The sequence below is a fragment of the Falco naumanni genome, chromosome 6 (genome assembly GCF_017639655.2).
Source record: "Falco naumanni isolate bFalNau1 chromosome 6, bFalNau1.pat, whole genome shotgun sequence".
In the NCBI taxonomy this organism is placed as follows: Eukaryota; Metazoa; Chordata; class Aves; order Falconiformes; family Falconidae; genus Falco; species Falco naumanni.
In genome coordinates, this window is record NC_054059.1 from 65,543,349 (window position 1) to 65,567,116 (window position 23,768).

The following is a 23,768-nucleotide window of genomic DNA, read 5'->3' on the forward strand; positions in this document are numbered from 1 at the left end:
ACTTTTCCAGCAGATGTTGGGGTGGTTGAAGTCCCCCAGAAGGACAAGAGCTTGTGAGTGCAATGCCTTGGGCTGAAGTAAGAAGGCTTCATCAGTAGGCTCTCCTTGATCAGGCTGTCTTAGTAGACACCAGCCACAAGGTTCCCTTTGTTGCCTCCATCTCTAATTCTTACCTATAAGCTTTCAGCCTGCTTGTGGCTATTCTGCAGAGACAGCTCTTCACACTCTATCCATTTCTTGATGTGAAGGGCAACCCCTCCACCCCTCCTTCCTTACCTGTCCCATCTGAACAGCTTGTAGCCATTGATAGCTGCACTCCAGTCATGGGATTCATCCCACCAAGTTTCAGTAATGGCAGCCAGGTCATAGCTTTCTAGCAGTATAGTGGCTTCCAGCTCCTCCTGTTTGTTGCTCCTACTGCTTGCATTGGTTCAGAGGCACTTCAGCTGGGCTGTTGGCCGTGTCACCTTCTTAGAGGCGCAGCCCTTCATTCCTCTGAGGTTTTTCACTGGTGTTCCCCTTTTGGCTGCTATTACCTCAGGAGCCCCTGGCTCATCTCCATAAGACTTCAAGTGTACTCCAGTGTAGCCAGCATGTCTCAGAACAACAGGCTGAGAGCCCTCACTAGCACCCCATCCCTCTAACCTTGGTGTATCATCCCACAGCTTGTCACAGGCAAGCCTGATATTATCCCCCTCCACTTTCAAGTCTAGTTTAAAGCTCTGTCAATGAGCCCTGCTAGCTCATGAGCAAAGACCCTCTTCCCCCTTTGAGAAAGGTGAATCCTATCTGATGCCAGTAAGCCTGGTGCCATGTAGGCCATCCCATTATGGAAAAACACAGACCTGTGGTGGTGACACCAGCCATGGAGCCACGTATTAATAGACTGGGTGTGTCTGTTTCTTCCATGTTGCTGCTCACAACTGGAAGGAGAAAGGAAAAAATAACCTGTGCTGCAGATTCCCTTAGCAACCATCCCAAAACCCTGAAGTCTTTTTTTGATCACCCTTGGACTATGTGTTGCAGCTTCATTGCCACCCACAGGGAAAAGCGGTAATGGGTTCACCTGCCATCCCAAGCATGGATTTGCCTTGGCTTACTCCTTTCCTTCAAGCTACTACCTTCAGCCCGGCAGGGGGAAGGATACGGGATCCCCTTGACCTTGGGTTCTTTCTGGCAGCTGTTCCTGTTTGTGTCTCAGGGAGGGCAGTCTCTCTCAGACTCCCTGAGTCTCCTTAACCTTTCTGCTTCATCTCTAGCTCTGCCACCAGGCACTCCACCTGGTCACATCTCGCACTGCTTTTCTCACTACTGCCATCCACTAACCATGAAAGGCTCTAGCAAGTCCTGCAGCCTGAGACCTGGGTGGCTGCATGTTTTTGTGGGAGCTCCATATTGCTCTGGGAGCATTTCCTGGGAGCTCATCCATTCTGGCAAGTGCAGAGGACATAGCTTTCTGCCGGATGATAACATAGCTAAGCTCCTTCTGAGAGGGTGATGACCACCAATTGAACTCACCTCTTGAGCTGGCAGGGTGCCTGTGGTTTTCCTGCGTGCCCTTCCATGCCAACTGCTGCACCATGCCCTGACGCGCCATGCGCTGTTTGCCCGCTCTGTTTGCAGCGCTCCTGGTTGCTAGTGCTCCCTAGGCTGCTTTTTGTAAGTGTGCCTTGCCTTATTTGTTAGTTATGGTTAGAGACATCACTTGTAAGTACTCCTATATTGCATGGTTTAGTGTTTTAGCTCACTGCTTTGCCTTTACCAGTTTAGGATTTTAGTCTTCAATACCATCCTCCTATCCTTAATATTTACACTGATGTGGACTTCTCTGTTTAGTCCCTTCTTTTTCCTTTCTCCCAAAAATCTTCTATTTTCTCTGCAATTTTACCATGTTGCTCTTTATATATCTGTGTGCCTTCATTTGAGTAAATGAAGGTTTAATTAATTAACATCTGTATATTGAAATGCTGAAGAAGAAAAACATCTAGTAATATGCATTATATTTCTATTCACATGAAGAGAACATACTCCACTTAAAAAGAGCAGATACCTAACATGCAACCTGAACACCCCACAACAGCTTCAGTAACTGAACCTGAACCAGGTCAGAACATGACATTGCTTTTTTGCGGTGTATGCTAGTTTTCCAACTCTTTATTTTTTTCCTATACTGGTACGTTCCCTATGAATCATGACCATATGGATAGCCTGTCAAAAACTGTTCATCATTAAATCATAATTTTTAAGTTAATGTATATTCCTTATATTTCTTTGCAGAAAGAGTCATTATATTTATTTATGTGCTGTGCTGATTTAAATAACCATATGCAAATGTAGTTATGTAATTTGACCTTGTTTATTTTCCTGGGGAAGCATCAGTGTATACTATATCAACATAATGGACCTGGCCTTTTCTAAGTGTCTTTATAAACTAATAATATAATAAGCCATAATCGGGGGGGGGGGGGGGGGGGGGAGGGGGGGGGGGGTTGGGGAATGAAGGAGTACTAAAAGAAATATGCCACCATATCTGATGAAAATAAAAATGATTCCAAAGCATAATGATAATTTTTAAATGCAAAACATTTTAGAGAAGTATTGCTTTCTATGTACTTTTTGATTTTCAGAAGTCATGCTACCTGATTTTGCAGAGGATGACTTCCAAGATATACCAGAAATGGAAATTATTAAAAGGAAAATTGACCTTTTCATGCATGACTGGCAAACAGTGGAGTCAGTAATCAAGCAGTCATCTCTAGTTCAGGTTCTTGTTTTAGAGATTGCTGAGCAAACTCCAGAAAGCCTGCTTAATCAAACTGTGCTGGCTATGGAAAGTAAGTAATACTGTTTATGTGATTTACACTTAACCTACCGAGAGGGATTTTGGAGAGCTTGTATGATGAGTATATTTGGGGTGTGGGGTGCGGGGGCGGGTGGTAGGTTATACTCAGTTCTGTATTACTCACACCAAGTGGGAACAGCTGAAAAGCACACTAACAGCCTTTAAGACAATAGGAAGAGTGGGGAATATATATGTTTGAAAAAAATATATATGGCTATACAAATATATATATATAATAGCTCCCTAAACATTCTGACAGTGCATTTCCCCGGTTACTTGCTCTATCTGTTCATGTTAGGATACTGGTTGAGACATGGACAGATAACAAAGGTTCGCTTATGTACAGCATTCACTGAAGTCAATGATACTTTCAGGGTGTGTCATAATCTAAGCTACCCACCTGCACAGACTGTTTCAAGGCTGGGTTTTTACAATATTGGTATTTTTTTGGCAAATTACCTTTCTTCACTTGTGTGCTTAAATCTATAATTTTGAGTACTGGATAAATAATATTAACACTACATTTTTCCTACCATTGCTACAATGCAAGTGTTTCATTAACCAAAATGTGCTAGCTTTATAATCAAGTAAAATTTGACTGATTATTTTCCCCAATGAACAATAGTTAACACACTGTTGCAAACAGTAATGGCACTCTCTGCATGTGTTTGTATAATACTTTGTACTACAAGTTCCTGTTGAAAATACCAATTTACTTCAACAAAAAAACAACCAGTAAGTTTCTATTTTTGGAGGAAGTAATATATTATTCCTGCATCCAGGGAGAATATTTTGTTCTATGAGTAGTAGAAATGCAATATACAGTTGGCATGATTTGCTTTCACATACGTGCTTACTTTTATGGACAAAAAGATTATATTTTGACATCGTCAAATGAAAAATACTGAATCAGGAAAAAAAAAATTAACCTCTTCAGAACCTTTCAAATACCATGGTTGGGAATTATCTGCTGAAGACTTAGATGAGGAAGCAGAAGATCTGGCTGCTGAAGAGGAAGACGAAGAAGAGAAAAATGAAAATGAAGAAGTAAGCATGCTGGCTTTGTCTATTTATGCTTTTATTTTAATTAATTTATTTTCAGTTTGAACATAAACCCAGAGAAGTCAGATTTTGCACCTGATTTTGTATGATCCAATTTCAGCCTTCTTACAAAATAAAGATCAGCATATGCTTCAAGATTTTCATTGTATAGGAACACAGTGTTCTGGCTGATAGTCGTTTTAGTCCAGCGAGAAGCCTAAATACCCCATGCTAATAGAGAGGATGAATGTACCTAGCTTCGCCAGATGGTAAAGACAGGTTTTATTAAAGAAACAAATGTGAACTTTGATTTCTTTTAATTAACAATGATTCTGTGAGCCATCATATAAACATCAGAAGATGCGGAGTCCTAATGTGCAATCCTCTGTTTCATTTCAGCTATTGATAATTTTCAAACACACATTTTAATGAAATTAAAGCTCTAGCTTCACCTTTCCTTTATTCTCATCCTATATTGGAAGATTCTTATCCCCAGATTTAACAGTACGGGATATCCTTATACTGTAAGGGAGCAGTACTGATTAGATTTTTTAGAAATTGATTTTACTAAATAAGTAATCTGACTCCATAATACCATGGAGTATATGGTATAACTCCATAATACTCTCATTGCCTTTTCTGAAGAGGTCTACTTCTGCACATTTAGAAGCAACAGATTGTGGGTTTCAAGAACACAGCAGAAAAAGATTTTACCATAGATACTTCTAGCCTAATTTTGGTCTTCAACAGCTAAGTATGATATTATAATTTCAAATTTTAAATGGTTATTCTTTACTCAATAATCCTTTCAGTAGAATGGGCAGTTTGTTTTCTAACTCTGAATCTAAAAGGTGTGTATTTTCACAGACTTAATATTCAGTTTATAAACTATCTTGAGAACTACCATTCTCATTCAGTGCCCAGTTGATGTATTTGACATTACTTAATCTGATCAATTCTATTTACCTAATCTAAGTGAACTACTTAAGTCTAAGTGAACAAATAGTTTTTGAAAAATTTCATATTTTCAGGATGAAGAAAAAACTAAGGAAAAGAAAAGGCACATGGGAGACACAAAACACTTTTGTCCGGTCAGTCTGAAAGAGAACTTTGTCCTTTACCCAGGACTCTATGAACATGCAGCTAAATATCAAGAAAAGATTTATTACTTTTCAACGGCTGAGTACAGAGATAAATTTTTGAAGAACCCTGAGGAGTATGTGGCTCACAATGAACCAATACAAGTGAGAATCTTCAAAATTGTTTAAGCAGATAATAACAGATTAAAATCACAATTTTCCATTCCCATTTGTAATGGCTTACTATCGCTGATTTTTTCTAGGTAACAACAAAAGTATCAGGCAAGTCCTTGAAACAAACAAAACACATTGCTTCCCTCATGACTTTTTAGGGTACGCTTAAATTAACACATTGAGTTAATGATGCAAATAGAAAAGAGAGGAAGAGTGTATAAAGGCTTACAATAATCATAAGATGTGATTAATAAATCACACATATTGGGTTCTTTTTTACTATCTTTAAGTTGTTGGGGTTTTTTTGTAAGTGAAAGAAGAGTAAAAGAAGGGAAGATTTAGAAGAATTGTCTAATGAAGTTTTACTTTTACTTCCTGGTTTAAACTGCCATAGTGGATTTGTTCAGTGTTTCTAGAGAGTAGAAAAGCCTGGAAAAATCAAAATCCAAAATAGACTGGTTTTCATGCAATTTTTATAATATAAAAAACAGTAGGGGTGGCACTGTAGACTCCAAACTGTTACAAAATGTTCCAATTTTTTCCTATAGGCCCCTCCTTTACGGGTGTGCTTACTTGGGACTCATGGAGCAGGTAAAACTACTTGTGCACGATACATAGCAGACAAATTAGGCATTTTCCATATTCAGTTCGAAGAGTATCTACAGGAATTGATCTTACCCAAAACTAAAGAGAAAGTCGGGCCCCATTTCAATGAAGAACCTGAAGAAGATGACAACAAAATGACAATTCTGACACAGGAACTGGAAGACTTCTCTCAGACCATGACTAAAACTGAGACTGAAAAAAGCAAACAGGTAATAACCTGATCTTCTTTATGTCCATACACAAATTAACCATTTTCAGACCACAATAGGAATTTCCTATAAAATTCTAGCCTGATAAAAATTACTTATGTTAAATTACTTACTTGATGAAATTTGGAAGTAATAGTGCTTGACAATGTTTTCTTAAAAATGCCACAAACATTCTACAAAACATTTCCAAGAATTACACATAGGTTTTTTTCTAAACAGATTTTTTTCTAAATAGATAGATGGACATAGATGCTAAATGGGGCACAGGAATACAAACTGAGGAAAAAAATAATGGGAAGGTATAGTTTCTTTCAAATATTTAAAATATGCCAGTTCAGTCAGGTGCACGTGATCCAATTGCACAGGAGTTTAGAAATGTTCACGAGCAGTGCTCTGTTCACTTTCTTGGGGCAAAAGAATAGAATGCCTCTACCAGCCCTTCAGTCTGATCACCCCTTGTCAAAAAATCAGAAATATTTCAGTGTTCCTAACAAAGTAACTAAGCTAATATTTTTTCAATATGGTAGGTTTTGTAACCTGGATTGTAGTGCCTTTGCTTATGGGCAGCAGAGTTTCAAACCAGAAAAACACTCTTGGGTAGCATAAACTGCACCTTGTATTTTAAAAACTGTTGCAAATAGCTTGATATTCATGATCCTGGTAAAATAATTAATGAATGATCATTTTCAGAAGATTACTTCTTTTTCTTAATCAGATTAAATACTGGTTCAAAATTGTTATACATGTACATTCTAAACCCCGTCTCTTACAGGGTGTAATTTCCCTGAACAATATACATTTATATGAATGTTTAATAGGAGAGAGTGATTTTTTTTTTTAGACATCAATGGACAAGTTTTCAATGCAAATGAATTCTTCTTTAGGCAACAATGGATATGATAAAAGCCTTCATTATGTGGAGAAGTCTCAATACAGGTACAGAGCCTATTAATCTTTCAAAAAATGTATAATACAAAGAAATTGAAAATCTACCTCCTAGACAATACAAATAAGGGTTTACCCAACTCTCAGAGCTTCAGGAAGAAACAAGTTCCTGCGTCACATTCTAAGAGCCATTTTTTTTTTTGTGCTACTTATGCCTGCTGTGTTCCTTCAAGTTACTAGTCATCAAACACCTTCGAAGACTTCCTACCACCGTATCTAAGGAAACATGCAGGAGAGGAAGCAGCCTACAGAGGAGGCATACAGAAACAACATCCAGGCACAGTGTTAGGAAGATGGCAGGAAGACAAGCACTCAATGGAAGAGGAAATTAGTGACAGATCTGAGAGGCTGCAATAAGAATTTCTATAGAACAACAGCAGTAAAAGAAAGACCTTGAAAATGAGTCTGCTACTGAGTGGAGTAGATGACCTTTTGAGGAAAGATGCAGAAGAGGCTGAGATGCTCAATGCCTTTTTTACCGTGGTCTTTACAAGTACAGTCTAGTCTGTGGCCTGCTAGGTCTCTGCCTAATAGGAAAGAATGGGTGAACAGTGGTACTACTCACAGCAGAATAGGATCAAATTTGGGACCATTTATGTAGTCTGGACATGTTCAAGTCAATGGAGTGCATTCACAGGTGCCAAGAAAGCTGCCAAAGGTGGATTCAAGGCCACTCTCTATTGTCTTGAAAAGCAGAGGAGGTGCCTGATCACTGGAAGGTAGCGTTCCTGGTTAAATAATACAAGAGCAGGTAATATTGGAATCAAATGCTTCAACACAGAGGGATTACAGATCAAAATCATGGATGTCAGAACAAAAATTTCGGGTTTCATCAGTTAAATCTAAGAGGATGTTTGGGAAGTCAGTTTACAACTTGGTCATCGCAGCCAAAAACATGGCAAGCTTTCCTGGCATTGATGGTTACGGCTGGCTCTCACTCATCTTTATTTTTTTGGCATCAATACATGTCTTACACTAAGACACTTCTGTTAGTATTTTTTCCTCATCATCATGCTGGTAAACAATCTTCTTCTACATTAGTTGTTGGGGTTTTTTTGCACTTCTTGTAAAGTGCTTTATCTGATGGCATGAGCAAAGCACAGCTGATGCAATTTCAGTTCTGTTTAGAAACCCATTAATTGGTCCATGCACATAACTCTAGAGGATAATTTCCAAGGCTGTGGACTCCCTAAGCATTTCTCTGAGCATGACTACCACCAGACTGTCCAACTACCCTGCTCTTCACTGACCCAGTACCTCTCCAAAATAATTCCATTTGATTTCATTTGCTCTTTCACTTTGGCACAAAATGCTAGAATTGTACCTATCAAAGCTTAAGGTAAGGGTCAGCTATAATATTCAAAGCAAAAATACTGAAGGCAAACAAAACTTACCATGCAATCTGGGAAGTTTAGCAAAAAGATATCATCCTGGTTGGTTTAGGATGCATCAACCAAAGCCTTCACAGCACTGATCGTCTGGAGAGAAACCTTGTCCTTCAAACCACTGCTTTATGGAGTGTTCTTTTTTCTGTACCTGGAATATACCTCTCATGTTTCTTTTCTTTTCTCAGATACAAATGCCATTTCAGTAGCTCATCTGCAATGATGGTGTCAGTGATAGATTTTCATACGGGTTTTACAGTTTTCTCCCACTTTACACATTTCTTTCAAGATGCCTGTGTTACAGATCTGGCTACCACTTTGCCTTCTTAGGTATCTGTTATGCCATACTAGCATCTCTTAATATATATTCACTGCATCATATATATATGTTTATATACATGTATTTTCACTGTGACAGGCACTAGAGAAAATATTACTCACACACATACTACATTAGACCTGTGGCTTCCAGCATATTCTCAAGTTCTTTTGGCTACATTATCAGAAAAGATGTCAAGCATAGGAATTCTTACTTAGACATGTCCTTGCAGCAATCAGCTCCCTACCATTATTCTGAGGGTTCCTGAATCACTTTGGATCCTTTTTTAAAAAAGGTTTATTCCTTTATTTTCTGACAGGTTATGCTAACAAATTCCTGAACAATTTGGGTTAATATGACTACTACATGGGGAAAGGACAGCAGAACTTTGTAATGAATTCATGAAAGAGTTTCAGAGGACTTAAATCAATTTGCTGAGAGGGACAGGGGAATACCTAGCTGCATATCAAGTTTTCTCTCCAGGTGACATTGGATACAGCTTAGGTGCATGTTTGATGGCCACTGACATTTAAAAAACACACTCTTTTGGTAGTGTATATCTAGTCTTCTTAGACAAATATAGATGAATTTTGACAAATAAGACCTTTATAAGGTATGGCAGAAAGAGTATTGAACTCTTTGAAGGATACCTGATACATTTCTCTTATGAACTTAGCCATTCTGTTTTCAGTTTAAAAAAAAAAATCAACTAACTAGAAAATAGTATTTTCTTCTGTGAATATTACCATGAAAAAGTAACATGGTCAGCAGGCCAAGAACAGTGGTATTTTTTGACTTCTAATGTTGTCTTTTATCCAGTATACTTGTAAAAACACATATCTTGATACTGGGACTAGTGTAAACTAATACAGAACCATGAATCTATACTCTCTTTTCATTCTTTTTACAGCAGTTTGTGTCAGGAAGCCATTGTATGAGAAGTGCATCCTCAGCCATATCAATATCACAGTGTTACATATTCTGAAAAAAGTTTTTTCACAAGAACTTATCAGCTAAATTTGGTATCTGAATGTTCTGCATTTGACTAGTCATTAATACTACTACTGCTTTGTAGAACAATGCTATCTGTCTGATTTCTGGTCATGTGCCTATACCCAGTAACCTTTACATATCTTTCTTTGACATCTTTCTTTGGATTGCATCAAAAGATAAAAGTTGCCTTTAAAAAGTGAAAAACATTCTGATGTAGTGCAGATAGTCTTCAGCATGAGAACATGTATAATTAAGTGGGAAACTTCTTGTAGGCAATTAGGTGAAACTAATTAGGATCATTTCAGTTTCTATTTCTCGGAATTAACTGTACGTATAATTAAATACTTAATGATTGTGCTTGGTTTAAGTTCCATTATAACTCATACAGCAGCAATTGCCCCAACTTTAGGGAATTACCCAACTTCAAGCACATGGAAAATATCCCAAAATGTAGAACGTAGTACAGTGAAATGTGGCAAATGAGATTGTTTCTGCTGGTTTAAATCAAACAAAGACAGTACCTTACTTAGCCAAAAAACAGTAAATGTGTCAAGTAGATCTTTCTTTCCTAATGTTTTGGGTTTGGATTTTTGGTTGTTTTTTTTTTCATTTTTTTGTGGATTTTCTTTATATAAAGGAAGTGGAGTTAACTGATGAGGAAGAGGCAATCAAAGCAAATCTAATGGATAATGAGGCATTGCCTCCTGAAGTCCTTGATAACATTGTTCTTGACTGGTGGAGGAAGGAGCCATTCCGGTAACTGTAATTAGATTCTCTCTTTCTTTAATTAATCTTAGGTAGCAGATGTTCCATTGTGTCCATAATTACAAATAACTATTTCAGAGATTATTTCAATGCTCTTGTACTTCTTATGAATCATGACCTACCTCTCAGTTTTGTTGCTCCATTTTGATTGACATTTTGAGTGTAATAAAACGTCTTGTGCACTCTACACAGGACTGGACAAAAGTACTTAGCCCACTTGAGTTGGAATAAATCTCCTGAATGGCCAGGTAGTTTTTGTGGGCTTATGGGATAGATATGTAAATAAACCTTTTATATTTCCATGTAATTAATAAACAGGAAGAGCTGGAATCCAGCTGTAACTATTGGTTTCCATATATTGTAAATATTGTGTGGAAAGCAAAGACAAAGTATCAATGGTCTCCAAAATAACACAGAATCAGGTTACCTTATTCATTCTTCACAATCTGTACTCCATGAGGTAGCCCTGATAGACTTCCTTTCATATCAGAAAGTACCTCCATAACACTGTGATAATGTGGATTATTGTTGCATAAATAAATAAGATTGTTGACTTCTAGAAAGCAGACTGTGTTTTTAGGATGTAATTTCAGCAGGGAAAATCCCTTTTTCCCTGTCCTATCTCTTCCATCCATTTCCATCTAGATCATAGCTGCTGGCAGCTTGATCATTAGGGTTCTATTCCTAACAGTATGAGAAATGCCTTAAAAAGAATAAACGACATCCTCAAATAAACTTTTGTCCTGCCAGCCCACAGATAGGGGACAACGTTCTTTTAATGGTGTAAAAAGAGGGAGATCAGTTTTAGGAAAAAGAACGCACCAAGACAAAAAATTGCCCTGCCTTACACATCATGGTGTGATACTAGATTATATAAATGCAGTTTCATCAGGGTCTGTATAGCAGATGAAAACCTTCATCATGATCAATATCCTGCCCCAACTTTTTCCTACAGCATCCAGGACCACCTGTTCTTCCATCCACTCCCACTCTTTGTAGATTCTTTCGTTTTCTGCAGTTTTACAATGTATCCTACCAAGGTCTAAAGTAATAAAGAGACACATTAACCTCTTATTAACACAACATTTAGCTTTACAGAACTAGTCATCTGATTGAGATTTTAAGAGCCCCAACAAGCCGTAGAGCTTCCAGACATATCTGACCTGGTTTTAATATCTGCAGGAAGGGAGATGTAGGTCATGCTGAGTGGCAAAATCGTCTATACTACAAGATATCTATGTGGCAAAATCCTGTACTACAGAAGAAATTGTCAGGCATTTCTGAAAAATACATTTTCAGGCGACAAGCTTTCTTGTGCCAGATGTTACCAACATAATGTTTGGGGCACCTTCTATTTTTTTGAGAGCAGTGCCTGAGAAGTACTGTTTTTAGAGTCACACAAGCAATACTGAGAACACAATTCATTTTGGTTCTTTGAAGTTCTTCTTAAGTAATTAATCTCTGCACATTAAAACCTCAGAAGAAATAAATTTGTTAGTATACCAATTAAAATCGTATAGTAAAGTATCAGTTTTACATTGTCAAAAGATAATACCTGAAAGTATTCTTATGTTTACTCTTGCAACATATTTAACAAGGGAGTTTAAAGTGTTATTCAAATTAATTGCATTTTCACTGTGTTGCACTTTAAAGTACATTGTGTAATGATAAATACCTTATTTTCCAATTAGGTCCACAGGTTTTATACTAGACGGTTTCCCTCGTACTTCAGATGAAGCCCAGTATTTGTCAGAACGAGGACTCTGTCCTGATATTGCAGTTCATATTCAAGTAGAAGAAAGTGATGTTTTTGACCGTCTTTTTCCTCCACGTCTGAAAAAATGGAAAGAAAGACAATATAAAAAAATGGAAAATAGAATGAAACTGAAAGACCTGAAAGCAAAAATAAGGGTAAGTTTTCAGTCCTTTCTCCTTTTTTTGTAATTTCAGCAGCACAGGTATGAACACAGATTCTAAAATTCCCAAAGCAGTGAAGAGCTCACAGAGAAACAGATAGGGGAGCCACAAGACACAGCTCCACACATTCACAGCATTCCTAGATTTACTATAGGAACTACAAAGAATTTAGGACTCCATTCCTCTGTGCAACTAATTCATGCAGCCCAAAAAAAGCAGCTGATGATGCCAGACATCTGGAAAGTCCTGAACAAAAGGCAACTAGATGGAGATAGTGAATACGGCCATAAAAAATTAAATACCCAGCTCACACACTGTACTGTCATTGCACCCCAGATTCCCTGAGCATGTGCTGTTGAGCTGATCTGTATCTTCCATAGGCTGACTTCACAGGTACTGTATATGGTGTATGTGTCTGTGTTTCCAGCTATGATACTCTGCACAGAAATATAATAGCACTAAGCTACATTCTCAGTGCTGTTACACCTGCAGAGTCTCTCATTTGAACAAAGCTGTGACTACTACTGAAAAAGTTTCAAGCTACTTGAAGTAACCTAAAACCTCTGTGCAGATGTTTACAATCAGCACGTGCAATATATTCAGGGTTCCTAACTTTATATAAAAGCAAGATAAAGTACTTCATATGTACTATCAGAAAAGGTCTGAGCATAAGGTACTACAGAGCAGCTGACTCAAAGGACATTAGTACAACGGAATCTGGAACAGGGCTCATATAATACCAGTAAGTTTTCTGAACAGCTTGTGCCAGAGGTTGGCTCTGAGAATGCACATAATCTATGAGAGTTAAAATATTTTTCTATTTAATCTTTCCTGATGCAAGCTGTAAATCTTGTTGGAAAAGGTGCATTTTAGTGAGCAGCCTACATTGCTGTACTAAGCTCACCATGTAAGGAATCACTGATAATTCAAGTGGCAAATACCTGTGCTACAGATTCTAGGGTCCAACTTGTAATGAACAGTGTAGGCATCAATATGGCTCCTGATGACAAAGGAAAAGAGCAGGTTCCTATTTAAAACGCATACACAAAACAGTGATACAAACTGGTAAAGGCATTAAGAAGTAATGAAAGATCAGAATCAGGATTTCCTGAGTAACAGTAATTTGATACTTTTGCTCCTGTGTATTGCAGTGTAGTTTTTAGTTACACATGGAGTACTCTTCCATAGCATCCAGTAGGTGAGCAAGTTGGATGGTGCTGTGCCAATGCAGCATTGCTGAGTGTACTGTTAACCCTTCCTTTGTTCCTAAAGCTGGAGGGCATACAGAGAGTCCAGGCAGAGCAGACAGACCAGTTGAATGCTACCCTAGAGCTTCCTTCTCCACTGTAAGAAGCTGGCAACAGGACACCGAGAGCAATGAGTACAGCTGCAGTGCCTTGTCGTTCAGGAACACCAGAGTTTAGTCAAAAGAGTAGAGCAAATTACTCTTTGCAGAGTTTCTTGCTGCTCTGCTTAGAATGCTCTGGTATCCAGACCACTTCACTTGGAGTTAACATGGATTTCTGAAATTACACTATTGCCTGCATGTTGACATACTCAGTTTTCCTGATCTCAGTCCAGGCAACAGCATTACAGTGTGCAAGAACAGGAGTAACAGGTTGAATTCCCATCAATCCCACTGGCCTTAAGTATATTACTTCAGAGCTAGGATTTAACCATCAAGTGTTTGACATGTATCCGCTAAGTATGTATGGGGGACTACATTTCAAATGCTTGTAACATGGTAAAAATTGTGCAGTTCTAAACAGCCATAGGGAACAGCACACATTTAATAGTATGTTCAGTCACCCCTTTGCCTAATGGCATAAACCACCTATAAGCTTAGAAACTCTGTAGTTTACCAATAACAATATTATATTTTCAGTGTGATCAGAATCACAGTCTTACACACACCTCTCCCCCACCCCAGCCTCAGCAGCTGACAAATTGGTTTTACTAAAATTTAGTTACATGTTCACCTATACAGAGGTACATCTGGTCTGCAAAATATCAAGCTGCCAAGATAGTATTTTTAACATTAGAAGCAACATGAAACAGAGTTTCAAGGTGGAAAGAACAACATTAATTCTAAATCACATTACCAATTCTCAAGGAAAAGCTTTTATTAGCAAATATCATTGTCATCTTACATCTTTTTTTCACTAACAGGATAAGAGGATTGCTAGAAGAAGGGAAGAACTTTTAGCAGAAAAAAACCAAAAGAAACAGAAGGTAAGAAAACAAGCCAGCAAGAAAGATTTTAAAGAGAAGTGTTTGCAGTCATGTCTTAGAAATTTCTAGAGCTTTTAGTTGCAGAGTTTTCAGGGCAATGTATAATAGTAAAAATGTGATAGACAGTCAGAAACTTTATTTTCAAAAATAATTTGACATGATATTTAAATTGGTTTAGAAACTATTGATTCATGAACAATAAAACCAATTTTTAAAGAATTCTCAATATGTGCTTCAATTCAGCAAAATACTTACAAATATGTTTAATGTATCTAATTTGTAAGCATAAGAGTAGCCCCACTAATTGCAATTAGGCATGTGTTTCAAGTACTCTGTCGAATCCATGGTTAATCCAGAATAGGACTGTACCAGGATTTCTGCCCAAACTCAATTACACAGTATATTTATAAATGCACTAATGTACTACTTGACTGCTCATGAAATTCTGTCAACAACACTTTCAGCTAACATGCTTGTTTATAACAAAGTCATGCCAAACTACAATACCATGTATGAAAAAAATACTCCTCTTATCAAAACTGCCATGTAGCACTTTGGTTTTTAAGCAGTCTTGGAACTGGTACAATGCTTCACTGCTTCACTGTATGCACTACACAATACCTCTGTATCTTCTGAAATACAATTCTAAAATGTACTAGATTTTTGCTTACGATAAAGGATACCCCAAAATGAGGTTTTGTTGAATTAATGATTTTTCCAATCAAAAAAGAGACAAGAAGACCATATGTTCCTTCAAAACATCTGTATCATAGACATGAAAATACAAAATAATTTACCTTTATAGGCTTTAGCAAATAAAGAGCATTCTGAGGAGGCAGATGAGAATGAAAATGAAGATGTTGAAGCTATACTTACAGAAGAGTTTTTAGAAGAAGAAGAAGAGCCTGAAGAAGAACAGGAGATTGATGCTGTTGACCGCATACAAAATGAAATTACAGAGAAGTTTGATTCAGAAATAGATGGTTTACAAGGAGTACAGGTACCTACTCCACTGCTTATTTTGTTAAATTATATGATCACATGATGCAAGAAGAGTTTTCAGTTTTGTCAAATTTAAAAGTTATAGTGTTCAAACAGCTGTGCTGCTGTACTCATGATGTAAGTACGTAAGCAAGATGAATACTGTAGTGAGAAGGTAAATACTTTTAAAAATATATAATTCATAAGACTAATATTGTGAGGAAAAAACAAAGGAAACTTTTGGGTAGACCTACCCAGTCTTGGGGTCCTCACTTCCTTTTTGATAGGTCAGTTGATGCAGGCAACCAAACTAGAGAGTCATAAATATATGAACAGTATTTTGAAATAATTTTTAAGGCAGAGTTCTTATTAGACATCTCTGATTTTTTAAAAATACAGTTCTTAGTAAAATAATTTTATTGAAAACAGCACAATTACCTATGTTGAGGTAACCTCACCTAATTTTAGGTATCTGCAACCTTAATGCTCACATATGAAGGCAGTAAGTAGATTGGTGCCATTTGTTTACTATATAATAAGTATCTTACTTCAGGAGGAAATTTACCATATTTTAGAAGAAACTCTACCCAATGACCAGAGAGAAAGTTTACAGAATAGATCAGCCAACACATGGATGTAAGATCTGCAAAATGTATCCAACCTTTACCAACACCATAAGTGTGACTGACTCAGGGTTCACTTTATTTTAATAGTTGATGGATTAAATTTCAGACGAATCAAGAATAAACTCCTAACATTCTTTGTGCTACAAGGAACCATAAGCTGTGTGGAAAATATTAATGTTTTGTGCTCAGAGATCCACCCTTCCATTAATTTTGGAAGAAGGTGAATTGAAAGTACATTCAACTTCCAAAAGTGACTGTAAAATCATGATTTTATTGAACTATTAATTGCATATAATCATGTATCCCAGTGATAATCACAAAAATAATTTTAGGGGTTCTGAATGTAGCTTGTGGCTAATTTCGCCTTTCTGAATATAAACTGAATTTGTGAAATAGAACTGGAAAGAATTTAGGATAAGGCCCAGGACACACCATGAACAAGAAACCCCAGTAGCAGCCGTAGCTCTTTACATAACAATACAATGTTTCAAGTTAAAGCCAGTGGAATACTATGCATAGTTCTTGGAGCATTTTACTCTCTGTCATTTGGGAGCTTATCTTTTGTTGCGTGAGTAGACTGATGAAAAATTTGATCAGAAAAGGTACAGGCAATTAAGAGAGGTGACTACTGTTTTAGAATTTTGTTATTATATTGAGTTCTGCTTATGACAGTAAGTGGAAAGATATGAGACTGTGGATCTATATAGATATTATATAGAAATTGAGGAATTGTACAGAAGTAGTATCGTATAATAGAATTACATATTGGGACTAGATACTACTGATGTCCCCTAGTTACAGCTTACTCAGTATCTTTCCCTTTATTTTTTTAATTCCAAAAACATTTATGCCTTAATCAACTTACTATTTCTGATTCATTATTCAAGACTTTTCTTTACTGTTCTCTGATTCATTAATTGTTGGTTCTCATTGACATTGTAGAATTTTGGTCTTTTATTGAAAACTAAATGATGACATTAAAACACATCAGCACTTGTAAAAGTGTTAAGTTTCTAGAAAAAAAATCTGTAGAAAATGGGTTGGATTTATATTTTTGTTGAATAAGCTGGAGAACAATAAATCACCAGAGAAGAACACTATTTTCATAAAGTAGCTAAATAAGCCATCCTGAATTGCTTGGAGTAGGGAAAGAATGATATATGGGTGTTTTTTTAAAAAAAGATACAAAGATACTTCTCAAGCTTGATTGTCAGATTGTCTTTTTTTTTTTTTTTTTTTTTCCTTAATAGTGTGATACTTAATGTAGGCTGGGTAATTTAAACTTCAATGGGCAGGAAGACCAATTCTCATCTCAAATCAAATTTTTCTGATTTACGGTGACTGAGAACACGCTCAAGAAGTCCTTGATAGTTCACAGAAAATCTTGCTGTCAGTCATTATTAAAAATGTGTTTGTGTTTATGGTTCTAATGTTTCATTATGTTTTCATTAACCAGGAAGAATTTGAAAAATTGTTAATACCACAAATCAAGATCAATGGAGGACGGAAGCCTCACATTGTACGCTACCAAATATATAGCAAGCTGAATTCTTTACTGGAAAATCGTGGAAGCCTTTTTGAGAAATGTTACCCAATAAGTTTGCCACTTGCAAATAAGATGCTAGCTTTCTCATATAAATTTCTGAGTTCTTTTGGCCAGTGGGATCCAATCAAGGTAATGTTCTTAGATAGCTAAAGAATATTTTCAAGAAGTAAAACTTTTTAAAAAGGTATTTCATATTAAAAAAATTATCAGACAGTAGAAACTAATACCAGAAATATTTAATGAAAACTACATTACTGAATTAAAATTACACCATTTAATATACACAAAATACAGCAAGCGTTGATAATAAAATGTGTTTTTTCAGTGTCTTTTCAGTGTTGCAGCTAAATTGAGGCTGAGAGGCATTCAGTAACATCTGTTACATTAGCATTGGCAACACAATTAAAGGTGACACTGAATCATAAAGAAATGCTTAATTTCTAATGATAAACAAAACACAGGACAATGGAGAAGATCTTAAAGCCTTCCAGAAGCAATGAAAAAAAACTAAAAGGATTTGGTGTTTGAACTTGTAAGAAGCCACACAGGTGGCCACCAGCCCTAGCAGTGGCAGAAAAGTAAAACCAACAAATTTTAAATGCATGTAATACATCAGCAATAATTCTTTATTGTCAAAATGTATAAATTTTGAAGAGTAACAAAACTAATTCCATAGTATTTTACTAAAGATCTTGGTAGTTGAGGTCAGAAAGTATTCATGTCTATCCCCAAAAGTGTGCTGATAAAGTTTTATAGTGGCAAGTGAAACATTAGTGGGTAATTTTTTTGGTTTTAATGCTAGAAATAAAAGAAAGTTGGATTGTGAGTAAATCAAAAATAAAAAAGGAGAATTGATTAAAAAAAACCCCAGTGAACAAGATACAGAAAGGAGGAAGTTCCTGAAAGAAACATACTTCGGCCTTCATTTCACTATGCTAATTAATCAAGTAATTTTATTCCCTTTTGTATAGTCATCACGTTGGATCTTCACCTGTTCCAGATGACATTTACCTTTCTTTAACCTTGGCAATCAGCATTGTATACAGATCAACTCTTACTATGGATTTAGATAATCAAAATACTTACTTAAAATGTTTTAGGATCAGAATTGCCTTTTTTCATGGCTGCATCAAATTGGCAGCTAATAATCTAGGGGCATATTAATAGAAGTAGATACTTCTTCTCTTCTGTCATTTCCAATAATTGAACCCCAGCTTTTATGTTGAATTCTTATTACTCCCTCCACGCTAGACCTTGCACTTTGTTCTACTAGATTTCACTACATTTTTGTCTTCTCATTTCTCCAGTTCATTCATTTATGCTGTATTTTACTAACCAAGAAGTACAGTTCAGTTAGAAGAAAGAAGTCATAGAAAGCTATTATATAAAATCAGAGTGGTGTGCTGATAGTGGAAATGTACATGCTGACAGTAATGAAAGGGAAATAGATCATTTTGAGAGTATTTTAGGATATAATGGAAATGATGACATTGATTAAGGACCAGAGGGTTTTTTTAATAGAAAGGCAGATAGAGTATATGACAATTACTTTTAGATTAAATTTGGGGGTGAGGAAAGTAGTTATGCAACTGATTAGATAAGCAGAGAATAAAAAGGATGAGCTGAGGGAGGAATGGGAGCAGATATACAGTAGAACAGACTCCTGACATCTTATAAATTGAGGGCAAGCACCCTGCAATGACTCGATGCAGGAACAGGAACCTAAGAATCAGGGAATGGTCTGGCAGGTAATGCCATGCAGTTAAACAGTCCCATCTCTTACTGTAACAACCAAATCAACAAATCCATGTATTTACTGACTCCTTCAAAGAATACTAATAGATTTGTGAGGTGTGATTTCCCTCTACAAGAAGCTGAGTGTTGGCTCTTCCCCGTTATTTCTTATGTATGCTTGTAACTAGTTTTTTCCTTAGTATCTTTCAATTTGCTCGATACAGGGTCATATTTACTGGACTATGTTTGCCAGGATCCATCCTGGAGGTCTTAAAAAAATAGCCACTTTCTGCACCTTCCTCTTTCGTGGAAGAAAGGCAAACGTAAGCAATAGGTTACACATTAGTCAGTCAAATTTTCATTTCTGAGTCCCTCTAAAACTGCAAGGTGAATGTCATCTGGTCTGGGCAAATTTTCTACAGATGTCAACAGTTTGGTCTAAATTTATTGATGCTTTAAGGCAGTTCCTCCAAGAAGGGCTGCAACAGGGACGTAACTACGTTCTTCCATAGTGAACAGTAGTGCAAGGAATTCATTTAGCATTTCTGCAATGGCCATTTCTGCCATTAGTGCTCCTCTTACATCTCAGTGACCCATCAATGCTACAGATTTTCTAGTGGGCTGTGTTGTGTTTGACAAGATTTCACCAGCAGTGTATCTAGTCTACCAAAAGCTTTTTTTGGCTTGCCTTGTTGTGGTTTTACACTTCATCTTAAGTAAGTATTGATATTATTTTCTGTTTTCTTCATTTGTACATGTATTCTTAGTATTCTCAGTGTATTTTCTCCTGCCAAGCAGCTAAATGGTTTTAATTCACAGGGGAATAAAATGATTTTCTTTATTCCTTGAAAATAGTAATAAAAAAATTTACACCTGACTACACTGACTTGAAGGACAGAAAGTGTTATGGTACCACCTACTGGAAATAGTGAATATTCTCTCCATCTTCAATTTTACTTTGTCTTTTTGTATAAGAATTGCCTATGTATGCAAGTTCCTCACACTAGATGAAGTATTATGTCCATATGCATGAATTTGAGAATGCTTTGATGTTTTATTTTAATATAGTTGGTACTCCTCTACCTGCCTATAAAGTCACTTCTGTAGGATGAAGGGAGAGGAGGCTTTGTCAAACCTAATCAGCTGCTTCTCATTTTGTATATGCTACAGCTCAGGGAAGGAGATGTAATCAAAGCACAACAAAACCATGAAAACACAGTCTTTCCTGTAATCCATCGGCAATACATTTATTTCTTTTCAAGTAAAGAAAATAAAGAAACATTTATGAAGAATCCCATAAAATATATTCGTCAGCCAAAACCTAAACCAGCTGTGCCAATTAAGATTGCAATTGTGGGACCTCCAAAATCTGGAAAGACTACAGGTAGGAGCCAGTATTATCTATAAAGCAAAACCTTATCTAATGACTGAAGCTGTATCTATCATTACTGCTAGTAAAAAATCATAAACCATTAATATCATTGGTCTTCCTGCTTTTCTTGCTGGGTATAGATTCTTTTAGTTACATTCTCTAGTGTCTCATCTGACAGTCAGATACTTACATGCTGCCCATCTGAATTTTACCCCAGCTTCTTAAGAAGTTAGTGACCTGGACTGGCACTTAGAAAATCCAGACTTACATTATTTATACCCCTTGTATTTATTTCTGATTATTTTCTAATTGTTTCTTATTTGTTTCATTCAATATATTCTAATGTAAAATGAAGAAATAAATATTCCTATGATCAAGGACCAGAACCCAAAACTCCACATTCCCCAGTCTGTTTCCAATCTTCTAGATTAAAAAAGAACAGTATTTCCATCTTTCTTCCCTCTCTGTCTTCATCTGTGACTCTTTCAATCCACAGGCCTCTGCCTTTAACTGGAGGAGGAGAAAATTCAGCTAACACCATAGCTTAATTATTAGAATAGGGTGTTAGAAAAAGAAGAGACGAGTGAAAATCATCTCACATTAAGGAGGAAATTTTAACCCTATTTTCCATTTCCTGAATAAATAAATGATTTAACCGCTAGGCTGTTCTATAAAAGGGGCAGCAGTGGAAGCATATTTTCTAAGATATTTTATAATGACATGGACTATTGCTGCTGAGGTTTGTGCTGAACTGAACGTTGTTAGTGCACGGGGCATGCTCTGCACATCTGCCAAGCTCTGGGTCACTTAGGGGCCTAAGCAGGGTTAGGTACCCACTTACCAAGATTATGCAATGGAAATGATCCAGGGAATAAGCTGACCCGTTAGTTTTTAAGACTGAGGAGATAAGCAGATACTTGAACAGACTGCTAGTTTGTGATGTTGCTTATGTAAAAGTTGAAATCAACATGTTTTGCAGTTGCCAAGAAATTTGCTAGTGTATATGGGTTACTGCGCCTGAGTATGGGAGATGCCATACGGCTTGTGTTAAACAACCAGCCAGAGAGCGAGCTGGCACTAATGTTAAAGTGGCATCTTCACAAAGGACTGACCGTACCTGATGAACTGGCCATCCAGGCTCTAGATGTGGCTCTGATGAATCACGTATGCAATACCACTGGGTAAGAGTCTTGTTTGGGTTTTGGAGGTTTTTTTCAAGATATGCCAGTCCCTCATAAGCAGTGATTCCCATGGTATCACTGTAAAACAATTTCTTATAAACACCTCAGCTGTTTATGTATTAACAAAATAATCCATACAAAATGAGGTTCTTCACATTACTCTGGGAAACCAGGCTAAAGCATAATTTTCTGTAATTTTCAAGTAGCTATATTGCAGTAAATTCCAGTAGTATGCTTTATGAAAGTTACCTTTTTTCAGTCAATAAGCCAATATTTTCTATTATCCTTTAAGAACTACCATTTTATCTCTCTTATACCAACTCCAATACCAACTTGGACACATCTGATTCTCTTTGGTCATGCAGACTGGTTCAGTACACAAGGTTTTTTCTGGCTTTGTTAGCAACTAAGTTTTTAAGGAGGAACTGAAACCGGTGAGTCCTTCCACCTCATTCATATGTGATCCTGATTTCCTAGGCTCTTTCTCCACCACTGAAACACCTTCCAAACTGGGCAGACTTAAAAAGTTTCATGATCATGATTTCATGACTTTCAACTCCTCTCCCCAAAAAGGAGAATTGTCACAGGAAAAGGCAATTGTGGAATAATCTTTGAAACTTATTTGAGCTTGAGATCATAATTATTTCAATTTTTCTTTCATATTAAATATCGGATTATTGTTTCAGTATATTTTCCCCCAGTACTGCCTAACATGTGCAAAGCATTTCTTCCTCAATACGACTTAAAAACTCTTCAAGTACTGTAAATCATTTTACTTTTCACTTTGAAAACTACTCCTCCCAATCCATGTGGAGATATCCCTTAGTTAAAATTATGTTTCTGAATGATTGATGTGTCAGAATTTTAAAGTCCACTGTTTTTATAAGTCAGAGCCATCCATTTACATTCCTATACTTTTTGCCCTTTGTGTATTTCCTTTAATCTTTTCTATTTCTTATTATGTCTACTTGATCTTTTCTTTTTTAATTTGATTGTAAATTCTTAGGACTGAAGACTGCACCTATCAAGTCAGGGCAGAGATACTTCATGGCATGGGTGTAGACTTTTGCCTCTATTGAGAATGTACTAGGAATATACATAGTCTTAATGGTTAATTAGAAACTGACTTCTTAAGAAAACTGTGTTTCTGTTTGCATGCAGAGTTGTAATTGATGGATATCCAGTAACAAGAAAACAAGTAAACCTCTTGGAATCAGCTAGGATAATTCCAGTGAAAATCTTTGAATTAGGAATGGATGCAAAGGAAGTGTCCAGAAGAGCACTGTTGGATAAGGAAAGCATGAATAGGTAGTGATGCTCCCTAGTAGCAATAATTTTACCCACATGGTATTGTCATTTCTCTGTTTATGTGCCTCAGTGCTATACCCACAGAGGCTGCGTCTAAGCTGATGGCATAACCCAGCTGTCTCCAAACTCTGAACTCTGAAACACACATGAAAAGACATGGGCACCCGTCCCTCTACATTCTAACGCTTTGATTTCCATAGACCAGAAACGGAGGCATAAGGAATTTGTGGCCAGATCCCCTGTGATTGCATGATTGAGGTCACAGGTGTGCAATGCTGTGCACCCACTGCTTAGTTAAATTTGTTTTAATTAAACTGTACATCAGAAACGTTACTAGTTCACTCTGCTGCTGAAGTTTAATATTCATCAACTGAATTATTATCATCATAAGGGAAATTGCTATTTCATCTAATAAGCTCTCTTTTAAGTCTTAATTGGAGTCCTTTTTAAAAGATGGAAATAATGTATATTTTAATAACACATACAATTCATGAGTTACTCATCTAAACCTTT

The 23,768-nt window shown here is 36.6% G+C and overlaps 1 protein-coding gene across 1 annotated transcript in view; it reads left to right on the plus strand.

Annotated features, from left to right (window-relative positions):
• The window catches only part of AK9 (adenylate kinase 9), a 76,612-nt gene that overhangs the window by 44,585 nt on the left and 8,259 nt on the right, over positions 1-23,768 (plus strand). The window contains exons 17-28 of the mRNA XM_040599399.1: positions 2,628-2,834; positions 3,780-3,889; positions 4,915-5,127; positions 5,685-5,951; positions 10,231-10,349; positions 12,050-12,269; positions 14,445-14,507; positions 15,313-15,507; positions 17,571-17,789; positions 20,565-20,778; positions 21,746-21,947; positions 23,109-23,255. Of these exons, the coding sequence (XP_040455333.1) occupies positions 2,628-2,834; positions 3,780-3,889; positions 4,915-5,127; positions 5,685-5,951; positions 10,231-10,349; positions 12,050-12,269; positions 14,445-14,507; positions 15,313-15,507; positions 17,571-17,789; positions 20,565-20,778; positions 21,746-21,947; positions 23,109-23,255 (2,176 nt within the window). The remainder of the gene's footprint in view (positions 1-2,627; positions 2,835-3,779; positions 3,890-4,914; positions 5,128-5,684; positions 5,952-10,230; positions 10,350-12,049; positions 12,270-14,444; positions 14,508-15,312; positions 15,508-17,570; positions 17,790-20,564; positions 20,779-21,745; positions 21,948-23,108; positions 23,256-23,768) is intronic.